We start from the raw sequence: 26907 nt of genomic DNA on the forward strand, positions 1-26907 counted from the left end.
ACCCTGACGGCTGGGAAATTGCATTAAAGGGGAGGGGAAGCAAGAAAGACTGGAGACAGTCCTGCTTTGCTTTTCTTCACTTCATCTAGTCATTTAAAAACTACAAACAACTTATTTTAAAGCCTGGCTTCGTGTCTCTTTCTTTCTCTGCTATATTGCATAAAAATTTAAAAAAGCAACTCCAGGACTCATGAAAACTTGCCAACTCAAAGCAGCCCTCAAAGTTTAAGCTGCGTTTTCTCTGCATGTGGCATTAAAACCAGAAGACAAAGGAAGAAAAGAGAGGAAGGGAAGGAAGGAAGCGAGGAAGGAGGGGAGACAAACATCCCTAACGAAGCTGCAGGGAGGAGAGGCGATAATTCACCAACACCCACACCTCAAAAGCAGTCGGATTCCTGCTCCTTTCAAAATGAGGGTGATGGGTGCACTCGGCAGATCCCTCCCACGCCGCTTAGCGGCTGGCTTCCGCCCACCGCCCGTGGAGCCGCCCACCTCCTGCCGTTGCCGCGGCAACACATCATCATCATCATCATGAGCAGTGACTTGCACTGGAGGAGGAGGTGGAAGGACAGGGAGGGGAGGGGTGGTTGTTTGAGCAGGGCTGCCACTGTGAGCAGCAAAACGGCGTGGGTGTTCATGAGCTGAGTTATTCTCCTGAGAAAATCTGTCCACGTGTGTGTGTGTCTGTGTGCGTGCGCGTGGAGAGACAGAGGGGGAGGAGAGAGGGAGAGGATGATGGGAGGTATGCGAAAAGGACCTGCGTCAGAGTGAGTCATCGGCCGGTTTCACAATGTGTTGATGTGACGCTGATGCAAATGGTCGGCGCAGGGATTCATCTCTATTAACCAAAATAAATAAAAAGAAGTTGAAGAAGAAAACAAACACAAGAAGAAGAAGAAGGAGGAGAACAAGAGAATTCTTTAGAGGTGTCTCGGTGGCACCTGGAGGACGAGCGCTCCTCACGGCTCGAGTTCTCGAGTAGCTTTCGGAGCTCCGCCCTGCAGCGGGAAGCTAATATGTAATCACACTAAACATTGTTATCACTAAATGTTAGGTTTGTTACTATGACTACAACCTGTTATTGGAGGACCACAAAGAGCTTTCTGCCTCATTAGTCACATACCTTCTTATTCTGCCTTAAGCAATGGCTCAAAATGCTGTTTTTGGTGTGTGCGTGAACATGCCAAAGTTTCTTAAGAGGGCTTATTTTTTTAAGTATGCTTCTTTTTAATTACCAGGAGTTTCAGTTTCACTCAGAGGCGACCATATTTGGGCAAGAGGGCGGTTCAGTTTCCTCTGATTAGGACAATGTTTACCATAAACTCATGAGGAAAGCATTTACTGAGGTCACAGATTAAGAGAAAAGCAGTGTTTTTTTCATCATAGACTTCTATGCAATCAGACTTACAGAGGAGTCGCCCCCTGCTGGCCATTGGAAAGAATGCAGGTTAAAGGTACTGTTTATCATTACCCTACTAACCTTTCACCACCAGGGGCCAGCATTTTGCCACTACTGAGTGTTTCAGATGTGTGCTCCTTTAAACTTTTAATATTTCTTTTCAGCTACTCCACATTTACTAAAGAGGGTCTGCGGTTATAAATAAGGATGTGTTCTTAATGAGTTACTTGTTATGGACCGGCCAAACAGGTCACTGTGCTCCCTGAACTGAATTCTGATCCACTTTTGGAACTAAAAATATCAAACCAAGTGATACGATTTGGTAATGAAAGTGTTAAAAACTCAAACTCGACTGCACTATAGTACCCAAGCTTAAATTAATTTTTGGATAAACAGTATCTTAGCGCAGTGATTCCAAAAGTGTAGGCCGGGACTCCCTGTTGGGTGGTGAAGATTTGGTGGGGCCCATGGGATTTTGGGGTTTTTAAGTGGGCTGGTGAAGGATATAAAAGTGGCAGCATTCATCTCTACTATTTTTTTTGTTGTTCTTGTTCTTTTATGTTTTTATTTAAATGAAAGAACCAAAGTGAGTTGCTCTGGTGCTGACCCCGTGACTCATCGCACTGCCTTGTGGTTCTGAGTGGTATTGCATGAAATTGCAGCCTTGCCCTTTTTTAACAACAGTTGATATCGCTTCAACGCACCACATGGAAGCTGTTACCTTGAACTAATTTTAGAACCTTTTAAACTATTTTCAAACATTGCAATAAACAATAAGAACCTTTCAAAAATAATAGTAAAAATTTTATTTAATTTTAAAGGTCAGCAGTATTTCAGGCGCAACAAGTAACGGAGGCATTGTGATATACTTTGAGTATTATGGCTGACAATAAGCTCAAGTTTTGGGCCAACATCAGTTTTTTTTTTCAAGGGAATTCAGCAAGTCTCTGGCAAATGGGCAGACGATCAGTTATAATAGTGAAGTCCCAGGACCATCCCACAGATGCAGGCATACCTTTCACGATCAGGTTCAAACCGGATTTGGACGACATTGATCACAGAACTCGCCACACAATAGAGTTCAAAAAAATAAAGTTTAATGTTTATGTGCTGTATAACAAATAAAATATATTAGTGTTTAAAAAACAGGTGCATAACTAGGTGAAGCCTAATCTATCACTTTACAATAAACAGTGAGGAGAAGGGTGATCAGTGAGACGGCAGCTCAGACATGCGACAGTCACGCCAACCAGGCCAGTGTTTGAGCCGATCGGGCTGGGAAAAAACAAAATAAAACAAAAAATTCCCAAGCGATATATATATGTATATATATATATATAATTTTTTTTTTTACAAGCCCAAGTCTTTGCTAGTTAAAACAAAACCACCTCATGGAGTTTTTGTGAAAGGAGAATGATGTCTTTAAATACAAACATGGTGCTCTGTGCACTAAAAGCGAGACAACACAAACATTTCCCACCCTGATGACAGACATACAGTTACTGAGCACAAAAAAGATGAATCCATATAAATGCAAATAGACTTATTACTTACATAAATATTGCATTGGCCTGTCGTTACGCCGAGTGAGACTAAAACTATCTGTAGAGGGGGGCAGGGTAAGAGTCTGACCAAAAACTGTCTGGACGTCATCATCATCATCATCTCGGACCAAACAGACATATTTACACAATGTGGCGAACACGTAAAAACACAGCGAACACTTAATTGTTATGTATCTACCTCTAAACAGCAAAAACACATTTGAAATATGCACCGATGGCCATCACAGGTGGATTAAACACTGTTAAGAGCTAAGGCTAACAACATTATCATCATGTAAAGCATGTTTTTTATATACCAGACAGGTTCACGTGGTTGTATTTTTTTTCCTCAGTGACACTTAAAAGATTTCTTTTTCTTTGTTTTTAAATGTTTTTGCTCTACATACATAAACATTGTATTGACACCAAAATCTACAGCAGAGTTACACTCGACAAAGGAAAAACCCTGGTTTGAGAGATTAGGCTAGCACTATTTGTTACCACGGTACTATTTACAGACCCAGGCTGCTGCTCCACGCACAGCAGCAGCAAACAGGAGTTTTCCTTCCCCCCCCCCCCCCCCAGCTGCTGTTGAAATTAAAATAAAAAAACAAAACCTGCAAACCTGCAAGATTTTAATTCTGTCTTCAGAAAATTTTTCCTTAACCCATGGGGCTGCTGGGAGCTTGTTGGATCTGTTCTAAAAAACCTCACAGGCATCTTTTTATTCCTGAAATACTCCCTGTTTGCAGATGCGTGGTTTTGGTTCAACAGCAGTGTTTTGCTAAATTACAAAGTGAAATGAACCAATTAGCTCGGCCTCTGGCATGCCAGCCCAGCCATTCTGCCAAGACGGATGACAGAGGTCCCCTGGTGCTACTCCACAACAGCTCTTGTACATCCTCTTTTTAAATTACCTCCCATCCCATAAATATACACAAGACAAGAGCGAGGCAGGGAGGATTAATCCCACCTCGCCAGTTTCCCAATTTGAAGTGAACGATAAAAAAATGAAAAACACAATAAACAAATAGGAACTGCTACAGGGGCTGTATCTTAACTCAGTCTCCCTACAGTACTTACACCTTTGTTTCAAGTTACAGTATGCAGACACCTACGTTAGGATTGGGAGAGTGATGGAGGCTCAAAAGATGACACAAGCTAAACGCAGCTAAAATAAAAAAAATAAATACATTTAAAAAAAACAACAACTTCTTGTTATTCTAAAAAGTTAAGCTTTGCTTCTAAAGTCATGAAAAAAAATCTACCTTTATCACTTTTATCTTAAAATGCTACTTTAACATATTTTACAATAAAAAAAAGTTATGTTTTCATGTTTGGTCATTTTTAGACTTTAGAAGGTTTATGGATGTCTTGTTAGCTTCTGTTTAGTATTACACTGATTTAGAGACACCCTGTATGTGTGTTGCTTTGAGCTAAATGCTAGTATTAGCAACTAAAGTGGTCACAGTGACATTAAGCCACCATCTTGCTAAAAAGCACTAAATACAAAAGCAGCTGAACGTGATGGGAAGGAGCTAAGTGTAATTTATGTCATGAACAACAAAAACGTTTGTCTCAAAATTTGTGCTACTTTATCTCCTTGTTATAGAGCTTTTTTTGACTTTATTCAGACTGCAAATGTCAAGAGATAAAATCTCTTCAGCATGACCTGGGTCTAACCCAGGGCTTCATTCCAGGAGGATGTGCCTAAAACACTTTACCTAGAAGTCCAAGAGCTATCCAGGTCAAATGAACCAGCTCAATTCGCTCTTTTCGCTACTCTGAGCTCCCCCCAATTGATTGAGCTCCTTTGGCCCTCACCAGAACATAGGTGAGGGCAGGAACATAGATCTGCCGGCTGAATAGAAGCGTGGTGTTTCTTCTTTTTTTTCTTCTCTTGTTGCTAGTCAGACTTTCTAAAAACTAAACTGCAAATGTCAAAAAAATTAACTAGCTGTGTAGATGTGCCCCCTTATTCATCTTCTGGGGAGTATGAATGTCAAAATTTGATGCTAGTCCAGAGATATTGACCAAAGTAGGTAACTGACTGACTCACTGAAATTCCGATTCCTACATATACTGAATAAAATACTCAGACACGACACATAAAATATTTAGCTATTTATCCTGAGTTTTGGCACAGATGTCATCGCCTTTAAATATTACTTTTATAAAGTGTTAACAACAATGAGGTGAGATTAGCCCAAAATTAGCTTTTGAAAGTCTACTTAAATCCCTCATTTTAAGGAACCTCCAAATGGGGTGTGGCCCTGTTTGGAATAATCAAATTTCATGAGTTTTTATTTTCCAAATTCTGAACAGATTTGAGCTAGCAGCCTGAACAAGGCCTGAGATTCGTCCTCTGGGGACCACGAATGTCTTTTCCAATTCATTTAGACTATAGAAAGTTTTCAAAAACATGGTTGTTAAATATTTAATAAATAAATGCCAAATCTGATAACATTCTCTTTCAGATTTGGGAAATATAAAGTGTTATCAAGAAGCTAAACTTACAGCACCATGGCAAAAGTTTTCCAGAAATTAGCTTTTTCCCCCATCTTTGAATCTACGCGTGAGTTAAGATTCAGCCCCAGCATCACAGCCTGCACTCTGGCTGTCCAAAAAAAGCAGGAAAACCAACACCAAGGCAGAGGTAAAGAGGACACAAATGTCTGCAACAGATTACTCTTAAATTACAGGTACATCTAATGTGTACAACTAATCAACAGACAAAGACCAGAGAGCACTGAAGAACTTCTCAAAATGCTCTTTAGGTGCTTTGGCAGATACCTTTGAAAACAAAGAAACAAACATACTAAATCAAAGAAAAATAAATGCTATTCATGAGGCAACATTGGTTGTTAAGGCTCTACTGTGTCTGTGCTTGCTTAGTATCTATTGATGGATAGTAACTGCATACTGTCAAGTGTGAGTAGAATGAAGTGGGGGGGGGGGGGGTGTCGAATGGTGAGGCGGGAGGCACTATGTGGAGTCTTCAGGCTCTGACTTGATGGTCTTCTTCTCTGCGTTCGTGGACGCCCGCTGTGACGTTCCATTTTCTGAAGGAAAAAGGAGAATGTCATCAGCAAAGAGCTTCATAATAACAAACAAGTCCTGCAGAGCGGTTACTGTAAAACACTTTTGTTGTATGTATCCTTCCATGAGCTTAAATCTTGTCCAAAGTGTCTTTGAGTAAGGCACAGCCTTTTAACTTCCTGCTCATTTGAAAAATCATTACATTTTTTGTATGAATATCATTTCAGGTTAGTCGCCATCACTAACCTATTGCTGGTGTTTTGGTCTCATCTGTGTTGCTGTTGTTGCTGTTGATGTGGTTGTGATGGCGCTTCAGTTCATTGGCTAGCTGCTTGCCCAGTGGGAGGTCGCCTTCCTGCATGTTCTGACTTACCACCCGCAAGTTTATTGGTCGTTCATCTGGAAAAAGTAAAAAATAAAGGCAAAAACAGTTAGCTTTCCCAATCAGTTTCTCAAAGAAAAGTGAGCTAAAGAACCTTTAAAGTACCTTAAACTGTTTTTTATAACTGCCCTCTTCGCCACTATTTTCACCAGGAATTTCAGGGAATAACAACCAATAGTGACATAAAAAATATTCAGTAAGCAACAGCCCAGTACAAAATGAAAATTTCACCTACTATCTCTGAGATTAAGCTAAAGTAAATCCACTGGGATAGAAGTCAACATCAGCCCAGATGTTTGATGTAACACCAGCTTTGTTTTACATGTTCAATATTCCCAGTGGCAACAAAATGAGTGTGTTTGTGTGTGTGTTAAGCTGCTGATCCCTCATGTTTGCCTTTTATTCCCCCTGAGAGACAAAAAAGAAACAAAGACGGAGGAGAAAAGGGTGGATGAGGGGAAGCTGTGACAGTATTTTCCACCACATTCGACTGCTCGTGCCCAATGCAGCTGTTATTTAGTTGTTTATATGCACATTAGCCTCCTGTCTTGGGATTGTTTTGCTGATATTTTATCATGTATAAGGTATGAATTTTACACACAATACAAAGAAATGTGACATTAGAGCCAGATGACTTTGTCATTTTTGTAGCTATTTGCTAATAGTGCAGCTTTCAATCACACAACATGTGCTGTACTAAAAGATATGGCCTTTCATATATTTCCTGCTTTCTAAAGTTTCCATGCACTTTTTCCAAAAAAGGAGATAGAGTTCTGTTTTTGGGATAAAATTATTCAATTAAGCTGAAATAGATATAAAGGTCCTTTTCTTTTCTTTGGAGGGTAGACGAGCTTTAATAAGAAGAAGGTAAGCGAGGCGTCGTAAAGATTTACTTCTGTCTGAGCCTGTTCAGCTGGACTTCATATGAAGTGTTTACACTGTCTGTGTAATCTCCGATGACTGTATAAAAAAGGCACTGCATAAACTTAGAGGACAGTGACACTGCAGCTTTTCACTTTCATTTTTAAGGCGGTGTCACACATAGTGTGTAAAATAATACATTTGCTGTTACAACTAACATATTCAGGTTTAAATAGTTTATCCAGAGACATTATAAACAGTGGTGTTTGATGTAATCACAGTACATTAGAGTAAACTGTAAGCTACCTGACAGGATCATTAAATGTTCATCATCATAAATCTCCATCTCTGCCTGTCTGATTGTCTTCCTCACTTCTCTGTATGTGTCATTTCTCTCTCTTTTTGTCATGTTTCTTAAAAAAAAGTAAGTCTGACATTTATTTCTTCAGCATGTTGAGGATGTCCGCCTCTCGGCCTGTGACGGCTGTACCCCCTGATCATGAGACCCCAAATTAAATAAGCTGTTAAGAAAATGAATGCATGTTTCCGAAAATGTTTCACAATAAAAGCTTTGTTAAGCAACCAAATGTACTTTATACACTATTTGTACAATGCTGAGTTTGTACAAACAGTGTAATGCAGTGACTCTAACAAAGTCATTTACTAAAATTAACTAATTGATTAATATAACATCACTGTTTGATTACCAAATAAATATGCAGTAGACTGAGGTTAATTATACCCTTATAATGAGGTCTGCTATTATAACATGACATGACATACAGACTTCCTAGTTTTGGTTATTTTAGCTCTGCTAGAAAAAGTATATTTCGCAGACCAGCAGCTGCTCCAAGTGTTGCTTTTAGCCTGACTTTGCAAGGATGCCATGTTTCATCTAACCTTCCAGAAAATCTGCAAAATATCTAAAAATATCCAGATGTTTTAGCTCAAACGGTCAGAAGCTGCAGTTATTTTCTTTCTTCTTTTCAAATTAGGTGAAACAGACTTGCCTTATTGGCCATACAAGTCTCTATTGCTCTTATGGAAATTTAAGGAGCTGGGTGCCATTAAATTATTGTGTAGGAAGATGATGAAATTAAAAGAGCTGCAGTCAAATCTCAAATGATGGAAAGCCAGGATGGACGCTGCATGTACCCCATGATTTAATCCTTAAGCCTCTACAGATAAATCAACTGTTTTATTGAAAGCCAACTTTTTAAAAACTATCTCAGCATCCACGCTGTTTAAAATTCCCAGCATTAACACTCAACATTTCTTATTGTTTTTCATTTTAAAAAATGCAAAAGAAGAGGTGCTTCTACTGAGCAGTTTGTTGTTAAATTTCAGGGTTTTATCCCAGTGGAATAAAACATAAAGGGGCAGAGAACGAGAGAATAAAAAGGAAACCTGCAGGAGAAGAAAAATGACAGAAGGGGGGAAGAAGAAGAAAATAAGAAAGGAGAGCAGAGAAGAAGAGGGGGAGGAGAGAGAGAGAGAAGTAAACAGCGAGAGAGAGATAGAGACGCCCCCCTCCAGGCAACTGGCTGGAGGTAAACAGGTGTGGGCGTGATAATTACAGGTGCATTGTGGGATTTGTGGGAACAGCGATATAATGAGCTGTCGGGAGTGGGTGAGGGAGGAAAAGGATAAAAATGAGATGAGGCCCGGAGGAGAAGTAAGATCCTGAATAATGATGCACCCCCCCCCCCCACCACCTCTCTGTTTGAGAAATCGGAGTGGGAGCAAATGGAGATGAAGAAAAAATACAAAATAAAAGGTGACAGCTGCCACGGCGGCCGGGTGTGGAAAATCAGCACCTATAGGTGTTGTTTCCATCCACGCATCCTGTGACATTTATGACATGAAGCATGTCTGCAAATTACTTGGTGCACTCCAAGAATGTCGGCCTCTATTCAGCTTAAAGACCAACAAAGAGCAAAGATTTGGCTCAAAAACAAAACCCCAGCTGGGTGTTTTCTCTTGACTGGACACAAGGGGCAGCAGTGAGTCACTAAAACAAAACAAAAACAAGAAAAGATGCTAATAATGCTTAGACAAGCCAAAAGAGGCATATGTTTTTCTAGACTCAAGCTTTTTGATCTCTGCTCATTAATCACAAAAAACTGACTGGGCGCCAGTTTAGCTCAGTGCGTTGAGCGGATGACCACATGCCATATGACTGAGAGCGGCCGGGTTCAACTCCTGAGATATTTAACAAAAAAAACGGACTGATTTATATTATATATTTGGTGATGTGACCAGAAACTTTAAAAATATAAAAAGACGAGACGACAGAAACCCACTTAAACCATTTTTTTGAGTGTTGATTTTGCACAGTTTGTCCACCAGAGGTCCGGTGCAACTTAGGGTAAGCATGTGCTTGGATTGCAACAAACACAACAGCTGATCCATGCAAAGTCGATAAGAGCAAAAACCTGAATATCACATATTAAATCACTACACTGTTATCAGTTTTAAAAATCTGAAAATTAGCCAGGCAACTTTTGTTCAGTTATGTTTCAAAACGAAAATATAAAAATTACCAAGGAAAGACGTGCTGGGTGCTTTCTTTTAACTGGACACAGGGGGCAACATTGAGCCAACTATAACAATCGCGCAGGAATCTAAAAAGACTCGAACACGCCACACAAATATGAGGTTTATGTTTTGCTGAAAACAGATGTGAGTGACTTAACATGTTATTAAACTATTAGTATATTATTAAATTATATTTTTTAGCTCATAGACAGAAAAAATGCCCAGCATAGTCTCCATTTATTGGAGATTATCATACACTAAACATATAAACTACCAAGGAAGCTACAAAGGAAAAAAGCAAGGAAAAAAAAACACTAGGTGTTTTCTCTTGATTAGACACAGGGGGCACCAGTGAGCCAGCCACAACCAACAAAAGATACTAAAAATACTTGAAAAAGCCAAACAAATATAGAGTTTTTAATTTACTGGAAATCAGTTCTGGGTGTTTTTATATTAAAGGTTTGTTTTTGGCTGGATCTTCTTTTAGTGGATGCAGCCATAGATTTAAAAAAAAAAGAACATTTCCAGTGAATGGCAAGGGGTAAAAACAATCAGGTCAAAGTTACTTACTCTGAGATTTACTCCTTTTGCTTCCAACTGTGATTAAGACCAACAACAACTAGCAAAAGGTGCTAAAAATACTGCAACAGAGTGGAGATTTATGCTTTTGCTGAAGCCGTCATGGGCAGTTTTGCATAAAAAAAGCTTTTCTTCCGCTAATATGTGACAGAAAAACTTTATGGTTTACTGGAAGCGGTTTGGGGCTCTTTTTTTTAATATTCCTGAGTTTCAGTTTGCTTTCAGAGTTGCATCTAACCTCATTATTCAGTCAGGATCGTCTTTCGCACGTCCTGGGAGATTTATTACTAGATAATAATATGCTTCAAGAGAAATGTTTGGTAAACTTCACAGAAACATTTAAATGCCAGAGTCCTTTAACTTTATGATCACACCTTAAACGTTGGATTGACTGGTTTGGAGTCAAAAGTATTTTCTCCTTGCACAAACCAAAGCGAGGCATCATAAAAATTTTAAAAGACTCCACCTTTTTAAATTCCTTTGTTGTGTAATTTTAATTGTGTTGTTATCGGCTGTACTGACAAGTATGACCTCTTACTGAGGAGGTGTGCCTGTTGCGACCAGAAATGTTTTGATAAGTTCAGATTTCCGCTGATAAGCATCAAAGACGGCGGGATTTCATGAGGGCCGTGGGTGGTTTTTATCTTCATCCCTTTTTAAAATGTAGCCTCATTTCCATGTCACATTTGAATTCATTCCTTATGTTTTTGTAATAGTACATATCTAACAGTGGGGGTGAAACACGCCTCTGTTAACGGCCGCCCTACCTTGGCTGTCTCTGCTGGCGTCAACGGCTGCGTTTCCGTTGGTGTTCTGTGCATTGTTGAGGTACTTTAAGGCGGCGGGGGGGATCCTCCAGTCCAGAGCCTGGAGTCGTTCCTGGACAGCGGCATCCTGCAGGATCTCCATCTGCCTCGCCAGCAGACGCTCCAATTGCATCTGGTGGACACAAACAAAGAGCAGTCAGATATGAACTGTGGGTAAAAATATCTTCTGCAGTCTCTCGATCAGGGGTCTCCAACTCCAGTCCTCGAGAGCTACTGTTCTACTACTGTCCTTACTCCAACACAGTTGAATCAGATGGTGGAATTACCTCTTCAGCATGCCATCAAGTTTGGCAAAGGCCTGGTAACAAGCTATTCATGTGATTCAGGTGTGTTGGAACAAGGATGCATCTAAAAGCTGCAGGACAGTAGCAATCGAGGATTGAAGTTGGAGACCCCTGTGCTAGATGTTAGAAAATACAAGCTTTCATATGAAGATGTGACTTTCATCTGTGGACTCTCAGTAAGACTGTGATAAATGGATCTGCTGAGACATTATAGGTAGATAAAAAAGTGGATTCTGAGCTTTACTGGTCTTTAACAGGTAAAAATACAAACTAGTACGGTCCAGAGGTGCACGTAAAGACGACCTTGAACGTGAGAACAAACAAATTTAAATCCAGTTCTTGGTTTAAAAATCTTCAAAGAAACTTTTAATCAAGTACCAACCACAATGTGGACTTTGTTCCAATGTTATAAAATAAACAAAAGAGGAATTCAATGCACCTTTAAGAAATAAAGGACATTTTAAGTGCAAATTACTTGTAACTGTTGGATTAGGATTACAAGTAATCTCTAAAACAAAAAAGAAACAGTGTTAAATCCAATAGATTTGGGCCTCATTCTTAAATTTTAGACCTTTCATAATTAAACATAATTAGCCTTTTTACATTTTAAAATATAATCAAAGTATCAGTTTAAGTTTAAATCTTCATTAAAGTAGGAGTTAACGCATAATGGCAGGAATTTTTCACTATAAATTTGACCTTCAGTTATTGCTAATAGCAACTACATAAATAATGACTCAAGTAAATACAGTGACACTCAGACCGTTGGGGAAAAGGTCATGGTCACACACACGGGCGTTTCCAGGATTTTCTCCAGGCACAAAAACCAGTCGGTGGAGGTGGGGAGGCTCCGTGGGAAATAAAAAACAAACCAGTTAAAACTATTTAGTCGTGGATAAACTTACTGCCTTCATAAATGTGCATCAGGAGACATCGCTGCCCTCTAACAATATAGCGGCTCGCCTGAAGCATGAGATTTAACGGCGAGCTAACCCAGTGTTTTAGTTTACTGAGTGGTAGAAGTTAAGAAAACATCTCACACATAGGGAGTCGCGAACGACAGGCAAAACGAACTCATTTATTCTTCTCAACTTAAAAAACGTTTTTTTTGTTGTTGTTTCAAATTTGCTTTCATTGCATATTATTATGTGACTTGACATTTGTAATATTTTGTAAGGAGGACAACACAGATTTTCCTTAAAAAGAGAATCAACACCTACAATCGCTGTAACTTCCACACATGGTTGCTCTGGTATAATTATAGGTGGGCACCAAGGCCACCCCAGCTCCCCCTCTTTAGCTACACCTCTGCATATAATTGCTAAACAAGCTGTGAGAGCACGAAGAAGCATCTGAGGTTAAACCAGTTTTACCTTCATACACAGATTAATTGATACATATGAATAAATCCTTTAAAATCCACCAATTTTTGCTGAATTTTATTCTTTTTGATAAATGCAGTGTCTTAATTTCAAAGTTATTACCTTCTAGTTTCTGATATTGTACTTATTTAACATGCAGGTTAAGTAGAAAAGAGAGAAAACGCTTTCTGAGGTTTTTTTTGCTTCATTTATAATAGATAATACCTAGAGGATGACTATGAAGCACGATGAAGATTTCTAGATCCTTTTTTAATCCTGTCATCCACCCGTGTGAGGGTTCAGACCTGTAAGGTAAACGGCATGTGCGATATATCTGAACTGCTTTGAGGTTTGACCTAAATCCGAGTGACCTGACTGAGGGTGAACTTTTGCCCCCTGCATCTGCCTCTTGGGTGCGTTAAACCAACCCGGGGAAAGAGCTTGAAAGCAGGAAAATGACCTCCTTAAATGAGCTTCAGCGAAGTGAAGTCTGACAAACAACAGCGCAGCGTGGTTGCTGTCAGTCGGCACATCTCTGTCACTTTAAATTACTGCAGGACACGTCCATGCACGGAGAGACAAGCAGCAGTTCAGAGAGGCCTGCCGTGCGAACACAACCGTGAAATCTCTTCTTCTCCTGAATGCTGTTTGTGGAAATCACATCAGCGTGACGGGTGTAACAAACACTGAGTGATCAGCTGGAGTACATATACGTTAGGCCACATGTGTTCACATAGGGAGCAGGCGCTGAAATGTTTTCTGGCTAATGAGTGATCATAAAGCTGTCCTCCTACACTCCGGCTCTAATTATGAACAGCAGCAGCAGCGGCGTGGAAACCAGTGAAGAGTCTAACTAGGACTGCCTCAAACATCTGGCGACATGGTGAGGAACGACAGTCGTTCCAATAAGACAACTCTGGGCGATCAACCTCAAAAGACATCCAGATGAGGAAAAGAAATACAAAGTGCTGACGTCTGCTCTTAGGAAACAGCCTTTTTGAATGATCACCACTGCAGTAGATTTAGCCACTTTTTTATAAACTCTTTAGGCTTCAAAATAACAGCTGCTTCTCTGGAATTGAGATGGCAAGTGTTTGTTATGGCTACCTGCAGATTTCGTCCAACGGTTTCCTCTCCTTTCGACTTGGCGCACGCCAGTTGCTCCCTCAGCATCTCCTGTCGCATGTGGATGGCCTGCAGCGCCTCCTGGATGTCGAAGAAGTTCTCCTGTTGGTGTGACAGACAAACACGTATACATGTTTTGGGTTTCCATTTTATTGTTTCTTTAAGATTCATTTGAAGGTTCTGGTTGGTTCTCAGAGCCAAGAAGAAATTGAGTTTCTCTCAGTAGTCAAGAAAATATGGTGTTTTAGTATGAAACTACAAATCTCAACCCTGCAACTGACAGCTAACATCTTGGTGAAGTGTCAGTCACACAGGTAAAGTATAATGAGGTCAGTGTATGTGCAGGTAATCCCCATGAGCCGAACTCTTTAAAAGCTGCTCCAAACACACAAACAGTTTTTTCTACTCATGGGTTTTTATGATGTCAGTAAGAGGGAATTCCTTATATGCTCCACCCACCTGCTTTTTAAATCTTCTGTTTGGGAGTGGTAGCCAATCAAAAGAAAGTTGGCTTGAAGGGGGAGGAGCTAAATCAACGAGGCTCAGTATGATATAAAGATGGATTATTTTAAACTGTGATTCATGCAAAGCTACCTTAGGGGAATATTTTCAAAGCACGAAGGTGTTTTTTTGAACTGACATCCAATTTGTGGCTGATATTTTTTAAATAACATTTAACGGTTAGTTTTATGTTTCACCCTTCACTGAGCACATGAAACTGTATACAGCAGAGCAACAGAGCAGCAGGTCAAAGACAAATTTATAAGAATTTTTAGAGGTTAAATTTGCACAAAATACACTGACGCTGTTCAAGGCTTGTTCTGGTTTTAAAAATGATAATATTAATGAAAACTCCAGGCAATATAGAGAACATTTTAATAGAAAAGAACAATTAAACAATTAAAATAAGAAATATCATTTCTGGAGGCAGATTTTATTAAAATGAATAAAGTCGCTAAGAAGCGTTTTACTCTGTTATTAATTAGTTTGAACTTATTTTGTCAACATATAAATAATTGCAACTATTTTCTTTCACGTTACAATTTAAAAACTAATTAATAACACACTAATAAAGCTTATTTATTTAAAAGAAGAACTAGTATTGCTGCTATTTCTTGCTACTTATTTTGGTTATTGGGTTTATCAAAGCTTACACAATACAAATTCCTTTGATTTGTTTATTAACAGACTCGGGGGAATTTTTTCTCACTGTGGATTTCTGCAGAAATTCCCCCATCTTTAAGAGCTCAGAGTAGTTTTTGTGAGCAGGTGTCGGCTTATCTGCAGCTCCGAGGTCCCAGCCGAGTGTGCGTCCGCCACATGTTTTCGATCAGAGGTCTACACGCTGAGAGGAGCTATTCAAAGACAACTCTCTCAGTCAACTGTGTCAGGAGAGGAGCACTGAGAGTCCTTTGTACTCTATTCAATGGTGATGCTGATTCGCCCTTAATGTTCCTGAAAAAGTCTTGCAGAGGAGCTCCAGCTGGCCACATCTTTACATTTCACACATTGTAAATACTGAAAATTAGCCAGCAAGGCAGTTCCGGTCATCATGTTTTCAAATAAACTGGTGAATTTAATGAATAGGAAACATTTCGTAGGGATTACTTTCTCATTTTAAAATGACTGTTTGGTAGAAGACAACCCCTGAGGGGTCCAGAAACTGTTCAGAAGCTATTCAGGTTGCAATCAGTTAGGACAAAACAAGTTAAAACCTTTTATTCCAACAAAAAAAATAGATCTTTCCTGAATTTCTCATTGCCTCTTCCTGTTAAAGGGTGGTTCTTCCTCCCCACAGTCGCCAAGTGCTACTAATATTGGATTATGTGATAGCTGAGGTTCTTTCTGGTTCTTCTGTAATATTTTAGGGTGTTTAAATTACAGTATGAAGCACCTTTTAAATATTAAAATCATGTCAGATAGTGATTTTTGGATATCAGTAAATTTTAAAATCGAACAAGGAAAACTAATGAACACCATGGAGAGTCTGAGAAGCTTTTTTAGCTTGGAGGAACACTCCAGAGTTAGGACAGTCTCTTGATAGTTTAAAGGAAATAGAGACATCTCAGTAAAGCCCAAAAATATTTGACAAATGTTGAAATCAAGACGCAAATTGAAAAAAATCTGACCATACCTCTGTTTTAATTCTTTTAGGTGACGGCTCGTCTCGGTCTCCACAGCGAGACCTGCAGAGAAAAGTCATAATGCACACATGTCAGTTCCATTGCAACCACTGACATCCAGTTTTTATGCCGAGAATTCGCTGAGCTGACAATTTACCTGGGGAAAGCTTTTTAAAAATGAAAGCATCACAAACGCTAAGAAATGTGAACACGTGATTCATGATGGGCTTAGACAGATGGTCACATGTGTAGTCCAAACACTGTCGGCTCATTTTAGCTTTAAAACCAAACAACTTAAATCTGAAGTCGGCTTCAGTAAGGAAAAGGGGCTCTTACTTGCTGGTGCGGTAGGTGTATTTGTAGGTGACCTCCCTGGAAATCTGCCGGGCGAGTCCGAACAGCTCGTCGCGGCGTGTCAACAGAGCCATGTCCCTCATGCAGAGCTGTGCCGCCGCTTCGTTCACCGTCAGCTGTGGGACACACATGTACAGATAAATCAGGTTACACAGGAAGACCCCCACAGGACAACATTAACCAGAAAAATATGCATTCACCCACTTCGTGAAGCGTCAGGTGCTTGCCGTCCCTCCTCTTGGAGTCAAAGCGTCCATAGATGGCGCTGTACTTCCGGATCTCCTCCTCCCTTCGCGGATCATCATCGCTCATTTCAAAGATGTGTCCGATCATCTTTCCTAGCTTCTTGTTGTTCTTCAGCTGCTCTTTTACCTCAGCCAGGTCCGCCTTTGGGAGGCCAGGCGCCATTCTGTCCACACACTCCATGACCGACTGGACAGCGGCTGCGTCCAGAGCTTCTAAAGCCTCTCTGGGCGAAGATGGGGAGCCGAGGTCTGACGGAGACAGGCTGTGCTCGCTATCATTGCTGTGGCCCGACCAGAACCTCACCTCGCTGCTGCCCTGCAGTGGTGATCCGGCCGACACTTTGTCCCTTGCCACGTCCAGCTTCCCCGGGTCAGAGCAGGCGGCGGCGATGGCTTTGGGCATCTTGACGCTGGCGGTACTGGCGCGGTCCTGAGCGCTGAGCAGCGTGGGTGAGCCCTCGGGCAGTTTGTACACGGGGATGCTGCACACGGGCAGCGAGGTGAGGGGCTGGTTAAAGATGGCGGGGTTGGTGACCCAGTCTCGCAGTGCCTTCTGCAGGCGGCGCACGTGCAGCGGCTTGCTGGCCATGCCGACGAGGGCCATGATCTCCAAGAACTCCTCCTCGCCGGCCTCGCAGAGCTGCTGCACGTCGTCACCGCCCTGCTGGATGAAGGCCTCGTAGTAGTAGAGCAAGTTTGCCCGCTGCAGGATCCTGTAGAGCTGCAGCTCACCCAGGGTTCTCGGCAACACCGCTGCCATACCTAAGAGACGACAAACAGAAGGCCAAAGGTCACTCAGGCACTAAGCTAAGCCAACAAACAGTCACACATGAGATATTGATCTGAAAAAAAAAAAAATACCACGATTGGATGAACAGTTATTATAACCTATTAATATAGTGGGAAGATGAATGTGTGGAGGGCCAAAAGTGCCAAATCCACCCCCCGACCTCCAAATTGAAGGTGCCACATAAATATTGCAAAACTAATAACGATTGAGGCATTGATCCAAATAATAATAAATAAATATCAGCAATTAAATATGTTATTTGTGATGATTTTTATACTGTATTATTTACATATTATTACTAATTGGTTCAGTTGTACGGAGGACTGACACTGTCAAAATTAAAAATAAATAAATAAAAAGAAATAAATAAAAAACAATAGAAAAACAAATAGTGAAAAATAATATATAAACAGAGGGATTAATACAAACTAATATTTTCTTTCTTTTTTGTTTCTGGTGAAATTTAGTTATAAAAGTGCCACCATTTAGATTATACTCTGTAAAATGTGTGGGTATAATAAGCTAAAGCTACACCCTGCAATTTTACAGTCAATAATTTGTGTTTTTTCTGCTTTATTTGTTTGTTTAATTTTTTAAAAGCATTCTCCAATTGTTGTTGAAAACTGTAAATAACCACTGAAATACAATCCCCCCATTTATTTTTACTTTTGGCAATTTTAGACTTCCGTACCAGGAAACAATCTTCCTTAATCTTAATCTTCCATAAGATAACAATAACAGATTGTGGTAGTTCTCTAAGATCGAGTCGTTGAAATGCTTCAGATGTAGAAATGTCAAATCAGTCACGTTCTGACTGAAATCCTCCTGCTGAGTGCCAAATGGTGAGAAACACCAATTTGCCCTTTAAGGAGAAAACAGAAAGGGGGAAAAAATGATGCGCTCACATGACACTAACTCAGTGCTTTGTTAAGATCATCAGCAGTCAATCTCAACAAAGCAGGAACATGTGAATTTCTCTCAATGAGCAGACACTAAAACTGAAAAGAGAGCATGAGGACTTTTGACCTTGGAGACAAAAAACGGAAGTCAAGTTTTTCACTTGAATCTTCACAGCTGAAGAATGTGAAGATGAAAAAAAGAAATGTAAAAATAAATATGCAGTTTTTACTGTTTTCACTGGAGGCTCCATTGCTCATCTGAATTAGCTGCTGTGAGCCGACATGGAGACACATTTCTAAGAACAATGCACAGGAATTATATTTGGACTGCACTTGTTATCCTTGGCATGTGCAGGGTTCCTGTTTATCAGGAGTCCACAGGTGCGTGGATAGGTGAAATCTGCCTCCACTTTTCCGCCAGAAACCACAAACAGCTTTCGCTTTGCCCTGCTTTAACTAACCTACGTCGATCCAAGTGTCTCAAATAAAGAAGTAAACGTTAAAACCAAAGAAAAGGGCAGAAATGAAGTGAAATAATAATTATGAACAACAGTAGTCCAGTAAAACTACTAAAACCTACAACTGAAATTTACTTACTAAACATCCAAAACACAATCAAAAAACAAGGTAAAATCATAATTAACAGCAGATGCGGGTGCGTAGGCAGCTCATTTAGTGTTTTTTTTCCAAATATCCTTGAGCTTCTGTGCCATATTTTGCTTGAATGAACATTATTATTGGTTTTAGTTGATAGCACTGCATCAACCCAATCCTGGCTTCTCTATATTCGATCCCTGTGTGGTTTACAATTAAAATTCAGGGAGACATCACACTGAAATGTTGGCTGTTTTCAGCCTCTGATCCTCCGGTGAGTCCTTCTCCTGCTCCTAAGTGGAGACTTGAATCTACAGACCAATGCACGAGCAGATAACTCTTGTATGTAGCATTCATACAACACATGTAGATAGATGGAAATCTTTACTGGAACACGTGTAAGATTTAACTCCAGTGCGTGGAGGAAATTTGAACTTGATCAAATGACTGTGGAGAAAACACGGTGCACATGTTGGTGATCATACCTGGATATGGTCTAGCATACTAATAAATCAGACACATCACAGGTAGGTTGCTACAACCTGCCCATCCAGCATACAATATCTGCACTGAGAAGGTACAAGAAATATATACGTTGCAACAAAGTACTTATTGCATTGCATTATTTATTGCAATTACAATCCTGTCAACAATTACAATCCTGTCATGCCCTTTGCTTTCTTGTGTATACACATATATACACACAACAGTGGTTTGTTTTCTCCGTCTGAAAGCTATAAATCACATGGATATAGCTTTAAAAACTGGGAAAACAGGAATTGTGCACACAACTGTGTAAGTGTTATAACACATTTTTACAGGGCTGTTTAAGTGACGTTGTTATTTTACTGTCAGTTTACTGTCTTTTTAATTTTACTGTTATTTTAATCTTTTATTGTTATTTATTACAGACATTTTAAGTTCTTGTTTTGTAGTTTTTATTTAAAAAAACAACAACTTTTTCTTAACTTTAGTTGTTTTTTCTATTCTAATTTGCCCTCTGAGCTCGCCTGCCAAAGCACTTTGCAAACTCTGTTCTCAAACTTGTTATTACAGTAATAAAATGTACAAAAAATGTCATTTTTAAATTGCTGCTTTAGCTCTAAATGTGGGTCTACAAACATCTGTGAATCCCTGTGAATAAACGTCTTCTGCGGGCCCACTCGCCGTCCTTTGAGGACGACGCTCGCTTGGCCTTTAATTTTAAAGAAATGATTGAATCTCGTCACTTGCCATCTCAAACTCAGAGAAAACAGGAGAGAAGCTCAGAAACTGGCTTGTTTTTCGACTCTCCCTGTATGCATGTGAGGCTCTGCGGAGGCCTACAGCTAACAGAGGAGTGGCAGTCAGCGAGCCTGGGTTACTGGGAGGACCACATGCCTCTCTCCACCCCTGCAGGATGTGTAGGTGGTGGGCTCGCCTCGCCCAGAATAGGCTCTGAGAGCCTCAGCCCAGGGAGCCAGGCAGGCAGGCGTCGAGTGAGCAGGGAGAAAGACAAAAGCTGCCTAAGACAGAAAACTGAAACCATCCTCTTTAAAATACGTGGATTTATTCAGTCTACACAGATATCAGAGATCACTGGCACTCAAGGTGACCTCCAGAAGAGCTCCTCTAACTCAGTTTCCTTCTATAAAAACGAGTTTTAGGCAAACAACCCAATAAATGGAAAAAAAAAATAATTTTTTTAAAAACGGAATCAGACAACTTTTGAAACTTCCACTCCACGTCCTTATCTTAAACTCACAAATTCTGTTTAGAATAACAACTTTTGTAGCATCTACACAAATGACCAACTGAATAATAACAGTGTCCCTCAGCAAACCTGTAAACATGTCTAGACTAGAGGAAAGATGCCTCCTTTTTTTTCTTGTTTCTTCCAGCTGCAAACAGGTCAACGTGCTTTCTGATTGTAGAAATCTCTCCATTTAACCAAAAAATAAAAATAGTCTTTCCTGGAGTGACGGTTGGAAAAGGAGGAACGATTACGGGCGGTAATAACAGGTAATTTAAGTTCACAGGTCTGCATCACATTCACTATAAAACTTTTAAAAAATGTGGATATAACGTGTGATGTGAAACTCGAGAAAGGCTTGTTGTTTCCTGAGCACAACTTCTCAGTGCGCTCGCTTTCCATTTATGTCACCTCAAGAGTTTACGTTAGCCTTTCCTTACAACTACGGCGGCTTTAACAGAAAGTAATGACGCGGCAAAAAACAATCACTGTGTCAAAGCAAGAGTAAAATTTCACATGAAAACGTGACTGTTTCCAGTCTTTCAATGACAAAAGGTTTGTTTATTTAAGCTCAATGTGAACAAAATGTGACAAAAACTGAAAGTAAATGAAGCTCGAGTTCACAAAGAACTCTTGAGCTTTTGTTTTAGCGCTTACACAAGCTTCTTATCTTATGAAAACAGCAAAAATGACTGATCTTAATGATTTGGTTCATTTATGATTCAAAACATCCTGATTTGGCAGCTTGCACACAACATTTGATTTAATTCTTGGAATAAGGATGTTTTTTTCTTTCTTGAAATGTTATTATTTAGTACTCTGAGAAAAGGTGCAATAAAAACCTGAGATTTTTAGAGTAATTTGGCTCATTCAACTCTGAACCTGCAGACGCTTCAGAGCTTTTGCTCGTCTGTGTGTGAATCTGTAGGCGAGGGATTTTTGCTTCTGGAAGTTTTCTGGTTTCCGCCTGTATTCTGAGTTCTATTAAAACTGGATTTGGCTGCAAACAGGTGAACAGTCTGTGAGCACAAACTCAGTCTCAAAATCATCCTACTATCAGGTTATTATTAGCTTCTTTAAAAAGCCTTAATAGATTGGGAATCCTAGCCCGGATCTTGAATAGAAACCCTGAAAAAACTGCCCGCTGCTCCCAGAAACAAGTTGGCAGACTGTCCGATGGGCACTACTTAAAAAACAAACAAACAAAAGAGTTTGGTTTTACACATTACTTTCCATTTTTATCTTGTAACATCTACCAGGTCACCCAGGTCACCCATCTAGGGATAGTGTTCAGTGAGCCTTCACCTCTTTTATGAAATATTTGCCTTTCTGGAAAACAGAAAATCCTCTTTGACTGAAAGGTAACAACATCCAATTTCTTTACCCAAAACAAAACCCAACCTTAATCGTAGACTAGTCTCTGAAGTTATTCATTCCCAGTTGCTGATTTTGTGTCTTCTTTTATGTCTTATTTGGAAATGTGCCATCGGTTAACTAGCCTAAACTAGCTTACATCCTGATCCTGAACACAAAGCCGAAAACCAGCCCAAAGAGCACTTTAGTGATTCTACGAATGAAGGAGGTACAAGCAGAAAAGGGCGGCTACGATGCTGCGTGCCGTACTTTTGAAAATACAGCTCTGGCTGCTTGGTTCGGGAGTTCGTCTAGGGAAAACGGCATGCTCGACACCTTTTTTTCTATCTGCCTCTCATGCAGATAACTGAGGAACTTACCATAACTGTTTGATTAGTAACTGTAATGTGGTTACAGTTGTGTAGCACTGCCCACTTGGCCTAAAGCAAAGTTTTCTGAGGAGCAAATTCTCACCATGTGACTGTGACCAACCAATCAGGCATTAGGCCAGAAGAAGCACTGTAGCAACATCCCGCTGTCCGCATGTGATTTGCTGATACATGTACCAGTTTATTCATGTGTTTTTTAGTAAATGTCGGCCTCTCTGTTCTGTTCAAGATTTTTTCAAATTGATTAACCTGAAACCATGCAGCAACTCATTAATGATGACCCTCCAGTTGCAAATGGATAATCTCAGACATGCTCTAGGCTATGAACTGGGAATTTACCAATTTGACCCTTGTCCTACATCTATCTGTGCTTATATTAGCCTAACCATACCTCTGTAGCCACCCACCAGGTAGAACAAAAAAACCCTAACCCTGAAAACATTGCTGGTATTTAGCTTTCTGTGTTTGTTTGCATGCAACGACGTTAAACTCTAATGTACGCCCGGTTAAAAAAGCCACACTGCTCATTTAACTCTGAATGTTCCAGTGTTTGTTAATTTCAGTTCAAGTCAATTTTAAAGCCAAATCACACCATTGTATTGTAAAGACCCTACAATAACGGAGAGAAACTCCAAGAATCGGACAACTCCCTATGAGCAAGCACTTGGCGACAGTGGGGAGGAAAAACTCCCTTTTAACAATAATAATAATAATAATGGATTGGATTTATATAGCGCTTTTCAAGGCACCCAAAGCGCTTTACAATACCACTATTCATTCACTCTCACATTCACACACTGGTGGAGGCAGCTACAGTTGTAGCCACAGCTGCCCTGGGGCAGACTGACAGAAGCGAGGCTGCCATATCGCGCCATCGGCCCCTCTGGCCAACACCAGTAGGCAAGTAGGGTAAAGTGTCTTGCCCAGGGACACAACGACCAGGACAGAGAGCCCAGGGATCGAACCAGCGACCTTCCGGTTACAGATGCGATTCCCAACCCAGGGAGAAACCTAAGGGATTCCTCCTGAAGGAGCGTTTTTACCCAGAAATGGCTAGCAACATCAGATTTATTAGGGGCTGTCTCGAGTTTTCAGGGCTTTACTAAATAAACGTTGTCCAGGCTTGCATTATTTTTGCAACACGCCACACTCATTTGTTCCCATGGGTTCCCCCCTTTTTTGCATTTAAAATAATTTACTTCACAAGCATATAGGCTGAGCTGCTCTCATGTGTTGAGGTCATTTTGTTGAGTAAAGGTCATGGGCTCACTTACTTCTGAAAATAGCCTCTATTTGCATGTCTACGTATTTCTGATATGATCATTATGTTTCTGGGATAGAATGAACGCACATTTTGAGCCTTTAGAATTGACCCCATTAACCCCCACATACACATGCTTTTTTTCTCTAAATGTTGGTTTAGGAAATGGAATGTTTGAGGATAAACTCATTATTGTTATTATTTTTCAGGTCCACTGTTAAGCATGTTGCACACCCCACATAACTAACATATAAATTAAGTTTCATTTTCTGATGAACACGAACGCCTCTCCTATCATTTTAGCATTAATGATAAAACCACTCATCCTCCTTCAGATGCTCAGGAGGCACTCGCCAACCTAAGATGGGTATTTACCACCATCTTAGCCCCACAGATGCTTTATTGTTAGACTGATAGGTTGGAAAAAGTGGCAAAAAACAAATAAAATTGACTGTGAAAAGACCCAACCCTGCTAGATCATCATATACTCAGGTGTTTTACTCATCTGTTCCTTGGCATTAAGCTGCTGTGACTTAAATGCAGCAAAAGCTGTAAAAGTTGAACAGTATAGGATGATTTCTTTGAGGTTTTCTCAGTGATGTAAGATAGTAAAATGAATACGAAGCGTGCCTCCTTTCAGAAAAAAGAGAATAACCACCAGATGAACTAACAATGAAATGATTAGAGGAGTTTTCTTGTTCAATAAGTGTTTTCAGCAGCAGAAGGTTATCTGTCCCTCTACACTGCTGTGTGCCTACAAATAGAAACACTGAATTCATTCACTCCGCTTCAGTTCCACTTGTTGTCAATTCTTTCAACCATCTGCACAAACACTCCCAGCCATCTTACTCTAGTTTCATCACAGCAGGCGTGTGTGTGTGTGCGTCTGTGTGCGCGAGGATGATGAATGCGTGTGTGTGAATGGCAGAATCTTAAGTGAAGTCCTGCTCCACAAAAGCGAGTTTTGCCAGTTGGATCTTTTCACCTGGAGAAACGAGGCGTGCGCTGCCACAATGGCACACACACACAAAACACATGTACACGCATTCATGATGAGTGGATTTCCAGGTGAAGTGCCACGCAGAAGCAGCAGTCCTCCCTCAGCGAGCTGAGAAATCCTTTGATTTCACTGTGATTCAGGAGGAAATTCCCAGAACTACTGTTTGATATCATCACCCGAGCGGCCTGGAAACCATCAGCTCATCTGCCAGACTGTCTGGGATGTTACTCCAACCCTTTGTGAAAAAAGAGCCACTCAAACCCGGCATTCGCTCCAGTGATGAAGCAGCTAAAAACGGCACAAAATGACGCACAATACATCGGAGATCCTCTCGCTCTTTCCTCAAATATTCCTGTAGCAACTTGTCCGTTGACACTCTCGTGACACTCTCCGCAAACCAACCCACCCTGCATAGGATGCTAGAAATTTGGATATAAATGTTTATTTAGAGGCATTCCCATCCCGTTTTTAAAAAAATAAATAAACGGTTTCTAATGGACTAGCGCTTTGGTTTGTGTTTACCTCCCGCTCATGTGGATATTATTATCCCTACAGTGCTATAACACAGGCGGATAGTTTTGCTACAGCGCGTAAAAATGACTTTAGAGCTGTTTTTACGTCCCCTCATAGAATTTTTAAGCTGACTTTAAAGCACATGCAGTAATGTCTGCAAGCATTTCCAAGAAAATAAAAAATAAAAATCATAAAATGTGTCTTTGCAAAACATTTCCAATCACCATCATTATTATTATTATTATTATTAGCAGCAGCAGGTTACATGCACGGTCACCGTCTTTAATTGAGCCTACCTGGTGAGTTTTTGCCCCCCTCTGGTCCGCCCTGGTCCGGTTCCTCGTCTTCCCTTTTCTCCTTCTCCTCCTCCTTCTTCTTCTTTTCACACTACCACTCCTGAGTGTCAATTTGCGCACAAAGAAACCCGCAAAGGAGAGGTCCCGCAGCAGCAGCGAAGTGCGTAAAATTCAAAAGAGAGGAAAAAAAAATCTAAATTCAAAAGACGAATAAAGACAAGAATTATCTCCAAGGCGCACACAGACAAAAAGAAGCGCGCCTGCTTGTGTTTGCGTGCTCAGACCGAGCCACTCTCCTCTCCTCTCTGTTTCTGGAAACTTTTCTCTCTCGACTGCCGTTAAGAGAAAGGAGGGGAAAAAACCGCAGAATATGAGTAAAAAAGCCGCTGACCTTCGTGCGTCTTTCGGTGCGTCTTCTTCCTCCTCCAAAGTGTGTGTGAGTGAGTGTGTGTGAGTGTGTGTGTATGTGCGAGGATGATGAATGCGTGTGTGTGTGTGTGTGAGTGTATGTGAGTGAGTGTTTGAGTCCTCTCCCAGCGTCTCTCCACTCCCCCTTCCGCACCGTCAAGTCAGACGTGGTAGTGCGATCCTGCGCTTCCGCCTGCGTTTACGCAAAAAATAAAAATAAAAAAATTAAAACACAAGGTACTGGGTGAAGGTGCGGGCGCACTTCTGAATGGAGGAAAAGTGGGCGGGAAAAGAAAAGAAAGAAAGAAAGAACACGTTTAAATAAGAGCTGCAAAAATGTTGGATGTTTTATGATTAATGGCTCTGTGAGTTATAAACGATGACAGGAGAAGCTGTTGTGAGCCCTAAAAAAGAAAGAAGAAGAAGAAGAAGCACTAACGTGTTCTCTTCAGATTGGTTCATTTACAGCATTTCTTTATCTGGTGGAAAAACTGAGACGTACTGTTGAAATCGCAGTTATTCTTCTATTAAGACATCTCAGGGATTAAACTGGATTAAAGATAATGTATGCAAATGACCAGTGAACGTGAGTGCAGGGGTTCCTCTGCTTGACTAAAACGTCAATCACATCAGTGACCCTCCATGGCGGACGTAACAGGGAACCAGATTCCTATTTTAAACTATTTTACTGAAAATAGAACTTTTTGAATGTTCAATCATCAATAACTCAGACGTTTAACAGTCACAGAGAAACTGCACAAAGTGTTCAGACTGTTTGACTTTAAGCACAGACAGTGTCTGTAGTTTTGCAAAACTATGGAAAAATGCAGAAAAATTAAATTAAATGAAAGTAAAAACGAAATAAATAAGTAAATAAAAAAACTCTATTAAACGTTCACTACATACATTAAACTGCCATAAAGAGAGCTTAAAGCAACTCAAACAGAACGACGCTTTTATTTTGCCAGCTCTTCCTGTCTGACGCGTCGTGAGCGCGCACGGCTTGATGCG

General features: G+C 40.4%; 2 protein-coding genes across 2 annotated transcripts in view; both read right to left on the reverse strand.

Moving 5' to 3' along the window:
• Window positions 1-26907, reverse strand: part of LOC309701330 (glutaminase kidney isoform, mitochondrial) — a 226636-nt gene that overhangs the window by 36876 nt on the left and 162853 nt on the right. The window lies entirely within an intron of this gene.
• On the reverse strand, window positions 2480-26073 carry LOC309700059 (NGFI-A-binding protein 1-like). Its single transcript, XM_082523429.1, has 8 exons — window positions 25489-26073; window positions 16621-17423; window positions 16399-16532; window positions 16074-16125; window positions 13922-14041; window positions 11110-11281; window positions 6229-6381; window positions 2480-6005 (listed from the first exon to the last, which is right to left on the reverse strand). Exons 2-8 carry the CDS (start codon window positions 17419-17421, stop codon window positions 5929-5931), a joined length of 1509 nt encoding a protein of 502 aa, XP_082379555.1. The 5' UTR covers window positions 17422-17423; window positions 25489-26073; the 3' UTR covers window positions 2480-5928.

This window comes from Aulonocara stuartgranti, assembly GCF_965226115.1.
Source record: "Aulonocara stuartgranti genome assembly, chromosome: 23".
NCBI classification, from domain to species: Eukaryota; Metazoa; Chordata; class Actinopteri; order Cichliformes; family Cichlidae; genus Aulonocara; species Aulonocara stuartgranti.

What these genes read in the sequence shown, in the direction of transcription:
- LOC309700059 (XM_082523429.1), bottom strand. Translation starts at nt 17,421, where the DNA reads ATGGCAGCGGTGTTGCCGAGAACCCTGGGTGAGCTGCAGCTCTACAGG. An exon ending in AGCACCTGACGCTTCACGAA is followed by an intron (nt 16,533 to 16,620) that starts GTGGGTGAATGC and finishes TGTGTCCCACAG; the next exon opens with CTGACGGTGAACGAAGCGGC. An exon ending in CGCCAGCAGAGACAGCCAAG is followed by an intron (nt 6,382 to 11,109) that starts GTAGGGCGGCCG and finishes TACTTTTTCCAG; the next exon opens with ATGAACGACCAATAAACTTG.